This window comes from Leptodactylus fuscus, chromosome 9 (genome assembly GCF_031893055.1).
Source record: "Leptodactylus fuscus isolate aLepFus1 chromosome 9, aLepFus1.hap2, whole genome shotgun sequence".
NCBI lineage: Eukaryota > Metazoa > Chordata > Amphibia > Anura > Leptodactylidae > Leptodactylus > Leptodactylus fuscus.
In genome coordinates, this window is record NC_134273.1 from 30,822,476 (window position 1) to 30,836,662 (window position 14,187).

The window sequence follows — 14,187 nt, forward strand, 5'->3', positions numbered from 1 at the left end:
TTGGACTTTGGGAAAATACGTATCGGGAAGAAGTAAAATTTTTCTACTTTAATAAGAGAATATTTTCAAGTGCAATTAAGCTTAAAGGGAACCTGTCAAAGAGATTTAGGCTGCTGGAACCATGAGCAGAAAGAAACACTAACAGGCTCCCCCATCAAGAAGATCTAAGTTTAACCAAAACACTCAAACAACTGCTGTGCATGTCCCCTAGAGGAACAAAAACAGTGCAATAAAGTTTAATTTTAAAAAATTACCCCCCAAAAAAACATTTTTTTTTTTATTTAAATCATTTTTTTTATTTTTTGTATTATATATTTTTTATATATTTATTATATTATATTAAATATTTTATATTTAGATAAAAAAAATCACTTAACCCATTTCACTACACGTAAAAGCCAATTTGCTGGATAAATAAAAAAAATATGGCAAAGTTTTTCTTTTTTTTTTTCTTCTTTTTTTTACTTATTTTTTACATCTCTTAAGAAAAAGTAAATTGCAAGCTCTATGTGCCCCATTTTTTTAGAAAATTCAGTGAAAAAAATATGGCTGCCTGAATGGAAAAAAAAATATATAAAAAAGTGAATCTAGAAATGTGAATACAAAAAGTTAAAGAAATTGCTTCAGTGCTTGGTCATTAACATTGAAAACACTAAGGGAGCCTTCACCTTCACACGGAGTAAACGCGCGTGTATTTTTGCAAAATACACGTGTAAAATTAAGACTTCCATTGACTTCAATGATATTTTTTACACGTGTAAAAATACGCCTGTAAAATGTCATTGAAGTCAATGGGAGTCTTATTTTTACACGTGTATTTTTACATGTGTATTTTGCAAAAATACACGTGCGTTTACTCCATGTGAAGGCTCCCTTAAAGGGTTAATCCACATCTTATCTACTGCTCATGCTTCTATCATGCTTATTATAACCTAACTTACCTTTCTGTCTGGCCAGTTGTACTTGGCAAATATATTGTCATAGGTGTCGACAGCTCCATCAGCAATTAACATTATGGCTTGACTACAGATGCTTCCTTCTCCTGTGTGGTTGAACTGGAGAAACAGATATATACTATTAAATCTAAGGATACAGGTTATAGTACTGTATACGGAGACTAGTCAGGCCAAACAATCTGGGTTCACACATAAGTCTTATTTTTAACATTTGGTTTCTACTGTAATGTCTACAGTATGTCTCCATATCTACAGTACCCTATGTCTCCTATACACAGTAAATGACAGTTAACAAAACATTCTTCTCCCTAAGTATTTTACTCTCTGAAAAGCAGCCCCAGGACCATATAGGGTATTATACAAAAGTTCTCAAGAGTAACGTGAATAAAGAACTTTGAGTACTTCATAGTACAACCCAATCATATTAAGAGTCTAAAGGTGGCCATATAACTTCCATAGCTCTGAACAATGGGTATTCTCCCTGTCCTGTTTCTCTACCCCCTTATACATGCAAGTTCAGCTTGTCAAGAATGTGCTCCAGATAAGGATAGAGAGTAAGTCAATGCCAAACATCACATTCAGTGACTTAGGTCTCCAGAGAAGAAACAATTTGGCCAAGTAAAATTCAACATGGTCAACATCAAGTTTGCTGGGTTCAGTCAATGTAATGTCTACGGGCACCATAAGTTCAAGGATATCCTCGGGTGACATCTTCTAGTAGGTCAGAATCACACGTCTGAATATATTGGTGTGATGTTCCTCTTTAAAATGTTATAACATGTAATATTTGTGAACACATCTTTACATTGTTTAGAAGCTTATTATTATTACGGACGTACAGCGAACAGCGAGGACAATAGATGTTCCCTTCTGTACAAAATCACACAAAGAGCCATCCTCCTGAGTGCTAGTGGGGAGTGTATTGTAATCCATTCACAATGAACCTGCTTTAACTTCTTTCCTGTACGTCTTACAACAAAAGCTTAAAATACTTTTCTTCCTTTATAATAAGGACTACAAAGACTTTACACTGTGGAGAATAAACAGACACGTTGGCCAAATATATTTTGGTAAAATGGCCAATGGGCAACAAATTCCAACAAAGTCAGAACATTAGGGCAAATTTACTTATTCTTTCTAAGATTTCGACAGCATAAACTTGGGCCAGGAAGTCTAAGATGTACAAGATTTATCACAGTGACTGACCCACGATGACAAATCTGGTGCATTTTAGACTGACAAGTCTAGTTTTAGTCCAAGTTCTTGTGTTATCTCGGCTTTAATGTTGAGGCCCTTGTTGAGAAGCTAGCCATTACTTTGCTTTGCATACCGGTTTGGGCTGCCATCCAAGGCTTGAAGTTTCCAAAGAGCTCTTGACCACCCAAACTGCCCATACTCTTATTTGCAGCCCTCTCCATTACTCCATTCTGTAGTTTTTTAAGTTTTAATCTACTGTAGAACACTCCTGGACTCATTACTGTTGTCCCCATTGAAGTGAAGCAAGGCACCAAGAGCAGCCGAAGGTGTGTCCATGGTTCCTCCTCATAAGGAGAAAAGGTGGGACCAGAGATATAAAAACCTGCTGCTGGTTTAAGGACCCCAACCCTAGTGGCAGGTTCCTTTAAGATTTTGGACAGTCTAAATTACCCATGTTGTGATCATTCTCAATAAAATTGCTGTATATAAATGTATATGGACTGTACAGTAGTAACGTGCCATACTAACCTCATTCAGCAAATCAAAGGCTTCGTTCAGTGCTATATCCAGCATCCCAATCCCTTTGGCTGAAAGTTTGTCTAAGTGCTCCCTGAAGTGCTAAAATGAAGAAAGAACAACACAGTTAGAGGGACATTACATCAAAATTACCTCATTTAACAGGGGGGGTCATAGACAACTGAGGGCCCTTATACATGAGCAGTTATGGTTCCCTTGTTTTTTAATAGATCAGCAAAGAGAACTCCTGTAATGGACAGTGAAAAGTTGGTCTTATGTTGATATGGCCCCTCGATCTACTAGGCCCCTGTTCAGACATGTCAATCCAACTGGGAGTCTGAAGTTTTACAGGCCTCCTCACCCATGTATGTATATGCATATACACATATGTCCTGACTGTACTTGTCCATAGACTAGTACTAGGGGGCGTTCTTCACAGCTTAGCGTCATCACTGGGTGGAAAGGAACGTACCCTCTGACCATACAGGGCTATGGATGAGTACTATCAGGAGGGACGCTCCTCACAGCCGAGCTAGATAGTCAGGAACACCCTTCTGACTGTGGGTAGAGATTGGTAACGTTACCAATATCTCCAATCCCCGGGCACATAATGGGAAAGACGATCGGATTTCTAGCGGTATATAAAACTGCATGTGCCTGAAGACATGAAAGGTCCTCTTTAAATACAATGCGAATAAGTCACCTCTGTTATTGCTGCTGTGCTCTATTCACCTGAAAGGTGCAATACCAGACATGAACCACAGACAAGGGGGTGCTGTTTTGAGAAGAAAGCAGCCATGTTTGTAATCACTCCCTTTAAAATATTTTATACCAATTCTATAAACTTCTGGGAATCCTTTAGCAATGAGAACAGTTTAATGCCGTTACCCTACTAAGCACGGTTCAACGGCTCGACGTTCCAGTCGCCACAAGGCAAGCACAGACTTAGCTTATCTAAATAAGGATTGTGGATATAAATGTGTTAAGCTCTTTAAGTAACAAATATGTCAGTAAATGACATGCAAAGCAAGAAGCTGTTGTATAATTAAGGGGGTAATTCATCGCGAGGATGCGGAAAAATACATAACGGTAAATGAAAAGTGTCACCGGGAGAAATATGGATTGTCATTTAGTTGGATAGGAATCAAGTTGTGAGCTCAGCCGCATTGTTCTGTCGCTGCAGCTTATGGTATTTCTAGATCAATGGCTTTGGGTTTGTTTATTGCTATTGAAAACAGGATTGTGGTAATTGTAATTTCAAGCGAAGCCGTTGGGTAAATCACGATGGCAGATTTTACAATGAGCGGAAAATTATTTCAATTTATAGTCTTATTTTTTAGAAATGAATTTGAAGGGTTATGATAAGCTTCACGAAAATGAAAAGGACACATGATAAAAGTGGGGTTACCCATGCCTGAACTGGTGACTATTTAGTGTCCTTATGTGCTCTATGTGCTGCCCCCAGATAACCACAACTTTTGCAATTCATTTAACAGCTGCATCATGAGATCTTATCACAGAATTTGTATTTTTACTGATGCAGTTTGTACTTCAGAGCTGATTCTCATATTATAGATGGGGACAGAAAGTTATACTTATAGTCAGCAACTGCCCACCCAGACTCCGAATGCATCATTTAAATTTGCAGGTGTATATGTATACAGTCCTATGAAAAAGTTTGGGCACCCCTATTAATCTTAATCATTTTTAGTTCTAAATATTTTGGTGTTTGCAGCAGCCATTTCAGTTTGATATATCTAATAACTGATGGACACAGTAACATTTCAGGATTGAAATGAGGTTTATTGTACGAACAGAAAACGCGCAATATGCATTAAACCAAAATTTGACAGGTGCAAAAGTATGGGCACCTCAACAGAAAAGTGACATTAATGTTTAGTAGATCCTCCTTTTGCAATGATAACAGCCTCTAGTCGCTTCCTGTAGCTTTTAATCAGTTCCTGGATCCTGGATGAAGGTATTTTGGACCATTCCTCTTTACAAAACAATTCAAGTTCAGTTAAGTTTGATGGTCACTGAGCATGGACAGCCCGCTTCTAATCATCCCACAGATGTTCAATGATATTCAGGTCTGGGGACTGGGATGGCCATTCCAGAACATTGTAATTGTTCCTCTGCATGAATGCCTGAGTCGATTTGGAGCGGTGTTTTGGATCATTGTCTTGCTGAAATATCCATCCCCGGCGTAACATCAACTTCATCACTGATTCTTGAACATTATTAGAGATGAGCGAACAGTGTTCTATCGAACTCATGTTCGATCGGATATTAGGCTGTTCGGCATGTTCGAATCGAATCGAACACCGCGTGGTAAAGTGCGCCATTACTCGATTCCCCTCCCACCTTCCCTGGCGCCTTTTTTGCTCCAATAACAGCGCTGGGTAGGTGGGACAGGAACTACGACACCGGTGACGTTGAAAAAAGTAGGCAAAACCCATTGGCTGCCGAAAACATGTGACCTCTAATTTAAAAGAACAGCGACGCCCAGCTTCGCGTCATTCTGAGCTTGCAATTCACCGAGGACGGAGGTTTCCGTCCAGCTAGCTAGGGCTTAGATTCTGGGTAGGCAGGGACAGGCTAGGATAGGAAGGAGAAGACAACCAACAGCTCTTGTAAGAGCTAAATTCCAGGGAGAAGCTTGTCAGTGTAACGTGGCACTGACGGGCTCAATCGCCGCAACCCAGCTTTCCCAGGATCCTGAATGGAATACACTGTCAGTGTATTCCCGTATACCCGATATATACCCCGATACCCGTTCCAACGGTGTGCCCCCCCACCTTCACCCCAGAAATACCCTGCAAGTCCCCTAGCAATAGAATTGGGGCTATATACACCCACAATTTTTACTACTGGTATACAGTGCCATTGTCTGACTGGGAATTCAAAGAATATATTGGGAATACAAATACCCTCATTTCTTGCTACTGCCATATAGTGCCAGTGTCTGACTGGGAATTCAAAGAATATATTGGGGTTACGTGCACCCACAATTTTTACTACTGGTATACAGTGCCATTGTCTGACTGGGAATTCAAAGAGTATATTGGGAATACAAATACCCTCATTTCTTGCTACTGCCATATAGTGCCAGTTTCTGACTGGGAATTCAAAGAATATATTGGGGTTACGTGCACCCACAATTTTTACTACTGGTATACAGTGCCATTGTCTGACTGGGAATTCAAAGAATATATTGGGGTTATAAATACCCTCATTTCTTGCTACTGCCATATAGTGCCAGTTTCTGACTGGTAATTCAAAGAATATATTGGGGTTACGTGCACCCACAATTTTTACTACTGGTATATAGTGCCATTGTCTGACTGGGAATTCAAAGAATATATTGGGAATACAAATACCCTCATTTCTTGCTACTGCCATATAGTGCCAGTTTCTGACTGGTAATTCAAAGAATATATTGGGGTTACGTGCACCCACAATTTTTACTACTGGTATACAGTGCCATTGTCTGACTGGGAATTCAAAGAGTATATTGGGAATACAAATACCCTCATTTCTTGCTACTGCCATATAGTGCCAGTTTCTGACTGGGAATTCAAAGAATATATTGGGGTTACATGCACCCACAATTTTTACTACTGGTATACAGTGCCATTGTCTGACTGGGAATTCAAAGAATATATTGGGGTTATAAATACCCTCATTTCTTGCTACTGCCATATAGTGCCAGTTTCTGACTGGTAATTCAAAGAATATATTGGGGTTACGTGCACCCACAATTTTTACTACTGGTATACAGTGCCATTGTCTGACTGGGAATTCAAAGAGTATATTGGGAATACAAATACCCTCATTTCTTGCTACTGCCATATAGTGCCAGTTTCTGACTGGGAATTCAAAGAATATATTGGGGTTACGTGCACCCACAATTTTTACTACTGGTATACAGTGCCATTGTCTGACTGGGAATTCAAAGAATATATTGGGGTTATAAATACCCTCATTTCTTGCTACTGCCATATAGTGCCAGTTTCTGACTGGTAATTCAAAGAATATATTGGGGTTACGTGCACCCACAATTTTTACTACTGGTATACAGTGCCATTGTCTGACTGGGAATTCAAAGAATATATTGGGGTTATAAATACCCTCATTTCTTGCTACTGCCATATAGTGCCAGTTTCTGACTGGTAATTCAAAGAATATATTGGGGTTACGTGCACCCACAATTTTTACTACTGGTATACAGTGCCATTGTCTGACTGGGAATTCAAAGAATATATTGGGGTTATAAATACCCTCATTTCTTGCTACTGCCATATAGTGCCAGTTTCTGACTGGTAATTCAAAGAATATATTGGGGTTACGTGCACCCACAATTTTTACTACTGGTATACAGTGCCATTGTCTGACTGGGAATTCAAAGAATATATTGGGAATACAAATACCCTCATTTCTTGCTACTGCCATATAGTGCCAGTGTCTGACTGGGAATTCAAAGAATATATTGGGGTTACGTGCACCCACAATTTTTACTACTGGTATACAGTGCCATTGTCTGACTGGGAATTCAAAGAGTATATTGGGAATACAAATACCCTCATTTCTTGCTACTGCCATATAGTGCCAGTTTCTGACTGGGAATTCAAAGAATATATTGGGGTTACGTGCACCCACAATTTTTACTACTGGTATACAGTGCCATTGTCTGACTGGGAATTCAAAGAATATATTGGGGTTATAAATACCCTCATTTCTTGCTACTGCCATATAGTGCCAGTTTCTGACTGGTAATTCAAAGAATATATTGGGGTTACGTGCACCCACAATTTTTACTACTGGTATACAGTGCCATTGTCTGACTGGGAATTCAAAGAGTATATTGGGAATACAAATACCCTCATTTCTTGCTACTGCCATATAGTGCCAGTTTCTGACTGGGAATTCAAAGAATATATTGGGGTTACGTGCACCCACAATTTTTACTACTGGTATACAGTGCCATTGTCTGACTGGGAATTCAAAGAATATATTGGGGTTATAAATACCCTCATTTCTTGCTACTGCCATATAGTGCCAGTTTCTGACTGGGAATTCAAAGAATATATTGGGGTTACGTGCACCCACAATTTTTACTACTGGTATACAGTGCCATTGTCTGACTGGGAATTCAAAGAGTATATTGGGAATACAAATACCCTCATTTCTTGCTACTGCCATATAGTGCCAGTTTCTGACTGGGAATTCAAAGAATATATTGGGGTTACGTGCACCCACAATTTTTACTACTGGTATACAGTGCCATTGTCTGACTGGGAATTCAAAGAATATATTGGGGTTATAAATACCCTCATTTCTTGCTACTGCCATATAGTGCCAGTTTCTGACTGGTAATTCAAAGAATATATTGGGGTTACGTGCACCCACAATTTTTACTACTGGTATACAGTGCCATTGTCTGACTGGGAATTCAAAGAGTATATTGGGAATACAAATACCCTCATTTCTTGCTACTGCCATATAGTGCCAGTTTCTGACTGGGAATTCAAAGAATATATTGGGGTTACGTGCACCCACAATTTTTACTACTGGTATACAGTGCCATTGTCTGACTGGGAATTCAAAGAATATATTGGGGTTATAAATACCCTCATTTCTTGCTACTGCCATATAGTGCCAGTTTCTGACTGGTAATTCAAAGAATATATTGGGGTTACGTGCACCCACAATTTTTACTACTGGTATACAGTGCCATTGTCTGACTGGGAATTCAAAGAATATATTGGGGTTATAAATACCCTCATTTCTTGCTACTGCCATATAGTGCCAGTTTCTGACTGGTAATTCAAAGAATATATTGGGGTTACGTGCACCCACAATTTTTACTACTGGTATACAGTGCCATTGTCTGACTGGGAATTCAAAGAATATATTGGGGTTATAAATACCCTCATTTCTTGCTACTGCCATATAGTGCCAGTTTCTGACTGGTAATTCAAAGAATATATTGGGGTTACGTGCACCCACAATTTTTACTACTGGTATACAGTGCCATTGTCTGACTGGGAATTCAAAGAATATATTGGGAATACAAATACCCTCATTTCTTGCTACTGCCATATAGTGCCAGTGTCTGACTGGGAATTCAAAGAATATATTGGGGTTACGTGCACCCACAATTTTTACTACTGGTATACAGTGCCATTGTCTGACTGGGAATTCAAAGAGTATATTGGGAATACAAATACCCTCATTTCTTGCTACTGCCATATAGTGCCAGTTTCTGACTGGGAATTCAAAGAATATATTGGGGTTACGTGCACCCACAATTTTTACTACTGGTATACAGTGCCATTGTCTGACTGGGAATTCAAAGAATATATTGGGGTTATAAATACCCTCATTTCTTGCTACTGCCATATAGTGCCAGTTTCTGACTGGGAATTCAAAGAATATATTGGGGTTACGTGCACCCACAATTTTTACTACTGGTATACAGTGCCATTGTCTGACTGGGAATTCAAAGAGTATATTGGGAATACAAATACCCTCATTTCTTGCTACTGCCATATAGTGCCAGTTTCTGACTGGGAATTCAAAGAATATATTGGGGTTACGTGCACCCACAATTTTTACTACTGGTATACAGTGCCATTGTCTGACTGGGAATTCAAAGAATATATTGGGGTTATAAATACCCTCATTTCTTGCTACTGCCATATAGTGCCAGTTTCTGACTGGTAATTCAAAGAATATATTGGGGTTACGTGCACCCACAATTTTTACTACTGGTATACAGTGCCATTGTCTGACTGGGAATTCAAAGAGTATATTGGGAATACAAATACCCTCATTTCTTGCTACTGCCATATAGTGCCAGTTTCTGACTGGGAATTCAAAGAATATATTGGGGTTACGTGCACCCACAATTTTTACTACTGGTATACAGTGCCATTGTCTGACTGGGAATTCAAAGAGTATATTGGGAATACAAATACCCTCATTTCTTGCTACTGCCATATAGTGCCAGTTTCTGACTGGTAATTCAAAGAATATATTGGGGTTACGTGCACCCACAATTTTTACTACTGGTATACAGTGCCAATTTCTAACTAGGAATTCAAAATGCGCAAGGCTCCCGGAAAGGGACGTGGACGAGGCCGTGGGCGAGGTCGGGGGAATGGTTCTGGGGAGCAAGGTAGCAGTGAAGCCACAGGGCGTCCCGTGCCTACTCCTGTGGGGCAGCAAGCATTGCGCCACTCCACAGTGCCAGGGTTGCTTGCCACATTAACTAAACTGCAGGGTACAAACCTTAGTAGGCCCGAGAACCAGGAACAGGTCTTGCAATGGCTGTCAGAGAACGCTTACAGCACATTGTCCAGCAGCCAGTCAGACTCTGCCTCCTCTCCTCCTATTACCCAACAGTCTTGTCTTCCTTCCTCCCAAAATTCCGAAGCTTTACAGAACAATAACCCAAACTGTCCCTGCTCCCCAGAGCTGTTCTCCGCTCCTTTCATTGTCCCTCAACCTGCCTCTCCACGTCACGATTCCACGAACCTAACAGAGGAGCATCTGTATCCAGATGCTCAAACACTAGAGTCTCCTCCATCTCCGTTCGATTTGGTGGTGGATGACCAGCAACCCACCCTCATCGACGATGATGTGACGCAGTTGCCGTCAGGGCATCCAGTTGACCGGCGCATTGTGCGGGAGGAGGAGATGAGACAGGAGTTGGAAGAGGAAGTGGTGGATGATGAGGACACTGACCCGACCTGGACAGGGGGGATGTCAAGCGGGGAAAGTAGTGTGGATGTTGAGGCAGGTGCAGCACCAAAAAGGGTAGCTAGAGGCAGAGGCAGAGGTCAGCAGCTTAGGCGAAGCCAGGCCACACCCGGAATCTCCCAAGATGTTCCAGTTCGTACCCAGCCCCGAAAAACTCCCACCTCGAGGGCACGTTTCTCGAAGGTGTGGAGTTTTTTCAAGGAATGCGCCGAGGACAGATATAGTGTTGTCTGCACAATTTGCCTCTCGAAATTGATTAGGGGCTCTGAGAAGAGCAACCTGTCCACCACTTCAATGCGCCGTCATTTGGAATCCAAGCACTGGAATCAGTGGCAGGCAGCAACGGCAGGACAAAGGCCGCCTGCCGTTCACGCCACTGCCACTGCCTCTGCCTCTGCCTCTGCCACTGCCACTGCTGACTGTGCTGGCGATGCACTCCAGAGGACGAGCCAGGACACCACTTCATCTGCCTCCGCCACTTTGTTGACTTCTACCTCATCCTCCCCTGGTCCTGTCTTATCTCCTTCTCCTGCACCATCAAAGGCACCATCAGGCGTTTCTTTACAACAACCCACCATCTCTCAGACATTGGAGCGGCGGCAGAAATACACTGCTAACCACCCACACGCGCAAGCCTTGAACGCCAACATCGCTAAACTGCTGGCCCAGGAGATGTTGGCGTTCCGGCTTGTTGAAACTCCCGCCTTCCTGGACCTGATGGCAACTGCGGCACCTCGCTATGCCGTCCCTAGCCGTCACTACTTCTCCCGGTGTGCCGTCCCCGCCTTGCACCAGCACGTGTCACTCAACATCAGGCGGGCCCTTAGTTCCGCGCTTTGCACAAAGGTCCACTTGACCACCGACGCGTGGACAAGTGCATGCGGACAGGGACGCTACATTTCACTGACGGCACACTGGGTGAATGTAGTTGAGGCTGGGACTGCTTCCCAAACTGGCCCGGTGTACCTCGTCTCCCCGCCTAACATTCCTGGCAGGGACACGAGAAGAACACCCCCCTCCTCCTCCTCCTCTACCGCCTCCTCCTCCGCCACCGCCTCCTCCTCCGCCACCGCCTCCTCCTCCGCTGTTAGATTGACCCCAGCTACGAGTTGGAAACGTTGCAGCACTGGCGTTGGTAGACGTCAGCAGGCTGTGCTGAAGCTGATCAGCTTGGGGGACAGACAGCACACTGCCTCCGAGGTGAGGGATGCCCTCCTCGATGAGACGGCAATATGGTTTGAGCCGCTGCACCTGGGCCCAGGCATGGTCGTTTGTGATAACGGCCGGAACCTGGTAGCAGCTCTGGAGCTTGCCGGACTCCAACATGTTCCATGCCTGGCCCACGTCTTCAACCTAGTGGTGCAACGTTTCCTAAAGAGCTACCCCAATGTTCCAGAGCTACTGGTGAAAGTGCGGCGCATGTGCGCCCACTTTCGCAAGTCGACAGTAGCCGCTGCTAGCTTAAAATCTCTCCAGCAACGCCTGCATGTGCCACAACACCGGCTTTTGTGCGACGTCCCCACACGCTGGAACTCAACGTTTCAGATGTTGAATAGAGTGGTTGAGCAGCAGAGACCTTTGATGGAATACCAGCTACAAAACCCTAGGGTGCCACAAAGTCAGCTGCCTCAGTTTCACATCCATGAGTGGCCATGGATGAGAGACCTTTGTGACATCCTACGGGTCTTTGAGGAGTCCACAAGGAGGGTGAGCTCTGAGGATGCGATGGTGAGCCTTACAATCCCGCTCTTGTGTGTTCTGAGAGAATCCCTGATTGACATCAGGGATAACTCAGATCACACAGAGGAGTTAGGGATAGCATCCGATCCGTCACAGCTGGAGAGTAGGTCCACACATCTGTCCGCTTCACTGCGTTTAATGGAGGAGGAGGAGGAGGAGGAGGAGGAAGAAGAGTTGTCCAATGATGTGATGGTGATACAGGAGGCTTCCGGGCAACTTCGAATCGTCCCATTGTTGCAGCGCGGATGGGTAGACATGGAGGATGAGGAGGAAATGGAGATTGAACTTTCCGGTGGGGCCAGAGGAGTCATGCCAACTAACACTGTGGCAGACATGGCTGAGTTCATGTTGGGGTGCTTTACAACCGACAAGCGTATTGTCAAAATCATGGAGGACAACCAGTACTGGATCTTTGCTATCCTTGACCCCCGGTATAAAAACAACATCTCGTCTTTTATTCTGGTAGAGGGGAGGGCCAATCGCATCAATGCTTGCCACAGGCAATTGGTGCAGAATATGATGGAGATGTTTCCAGCATGTGACGTTGGCGGCAGGGAGGGCAGTTCCTCCAGTAGGCAACCAAGTTCTCACCGGTCCACACAAACGAGGGGCACACTGTCTAAGGTCTGGGACACCTTGATGGCACCCCCTCGCCAAAGTGCCGCCACGGAGGGTCCTAGTGTCACCAGGCGTGAGAAGTATAGGCGCATGTTGCGGGAATACCTTTCCGACCACAGCCCTGTCCTCTCCGACCCCTCTGCGCCCTACACGTATTGGGTGTCGAAGTTGGACCTGTGGCTTGAACTTGCCCTATATGCCTTGGAGGTGCTGTCCTGTCCTGCCGCCAGCGTCCTATCTGAGAGGGTGTTCAGTGCAGCCGGTGGCATCATCACTGACAAGCGCACCCGTCTGTCAGCTGAGAGTGCCGACCGGCTCACTTTGATAAAAATGAACCACCACTGGGTAGAGCCGTCATTTTTGTGCCCACCTGTGTAAAGCACCCCAACATGAAACTCCATGTCTGTACTCAACCTCTCCAATTCCTCCGCATCCTCATACTCATCCACCATAAGCGTTGCACAATTCTGCTAATACTAGGCTCCCTCCACCCTGATTTCCCCCAACTCTGCTGGTTAGAGGCTCCCTCCACCCTGATTTCCACCAACTCTGCTGGTTAGAGGCTCCCTCCACCATGAATTTGCCCAAACTGGGCTGTTTAGAGGCTCCCTCCACCATGAATTGGTCCAAACTGGGGTTTTTAGAGGCTCCCTCCACCATGAATTGGTCCAAACTGGGCTGGTTAGAGGCTCCCTCCACCATGAATTTCCCAAAACTTGGCTGTTTAGAGGCTCCCTCCACCATGAATTTGCCCAAACTGGGCTGTTTAGAGGCTCCCTCCACCATGAATTGGTCCAAACTGGGCTGGTTAGAGGCTCCCTCCACCATGAATTTCCCAAAACTTGGCTGTTTAGAGGCTCCCTCCACCATTAATTGGTCCAAACTGGGCTGGTTAGAGGCTCCCTCCACCATGAATTTGCCCAAACTGGGGTGGTTAGAGGCTCCCTCCACCATTAATTGGTCCAAACTGGGCTGGTTAGAGGCTCCCTCCACCATGAATTTCCCAAAACTTGGCTGTTTAGAGGCTCCCTCCACCATTAATTGGTCCAAACTGGGCTGGTTAGAGGCTCCCTCCACCATGAATTTGCCCAAACTGGGCTGTTTAGAGGCTCCCTCCACCATTAATTGGTCCAAACTGGGCTGGTTAGAGGCTCCCTCCACCATGAATTGGTCCAAACTGGGCTGGTTAGAGGCTCCCTCCACCATGAATTTCCCAAAACTTGGCTGTTTAGAGGCTCCCTCCACCATTAATTGGTCCAAACTGGGCTGGTTAGAGGCTCCCTCCACCATTAATTGGTCCAAACTGGGCTGGTTAGAGGCTCCCTCCACCATTAATTGGTCCAAACTGGGCTGGTTAGAGGCTCCCTCCACCATTAATTGGTCCAAACTGGGCTGT

General features: G+C 44.0%; 1 protein-coding gene across 2 annotated transcripts in view; it reads right to left on the reverse strand.

The window, feature by feature from the left end:
* The window catches only part of CACNA2D3 (calcium voltage-gated channel auxiliary subunit alpha2delta 3), a 662,271-nt gene that overhangs the window by 302,517 nt on the left and 345,567 nt on the right, over positions 1 to 14,187 (reverse strand). For both annotated transcript variants that reach the window (XM_075287892.1, XM_075287891.1), the window contains exons 11-12: positions 2,682 to 2,771; positions 942 to 1,055 (exon numbers count right to left, since the gene is read on the reverse strand). In XM_075287892.1, coding sequence (XP_075143993.1) covers positions 942 to 1,055; positions 2,682 to 2,771 — 204 coding nt within the window. The remainder of the gene's footprint in view (positions 1 to 941; positions 1,056 to 2,681; positions 2,772 to 14,187) is intronic.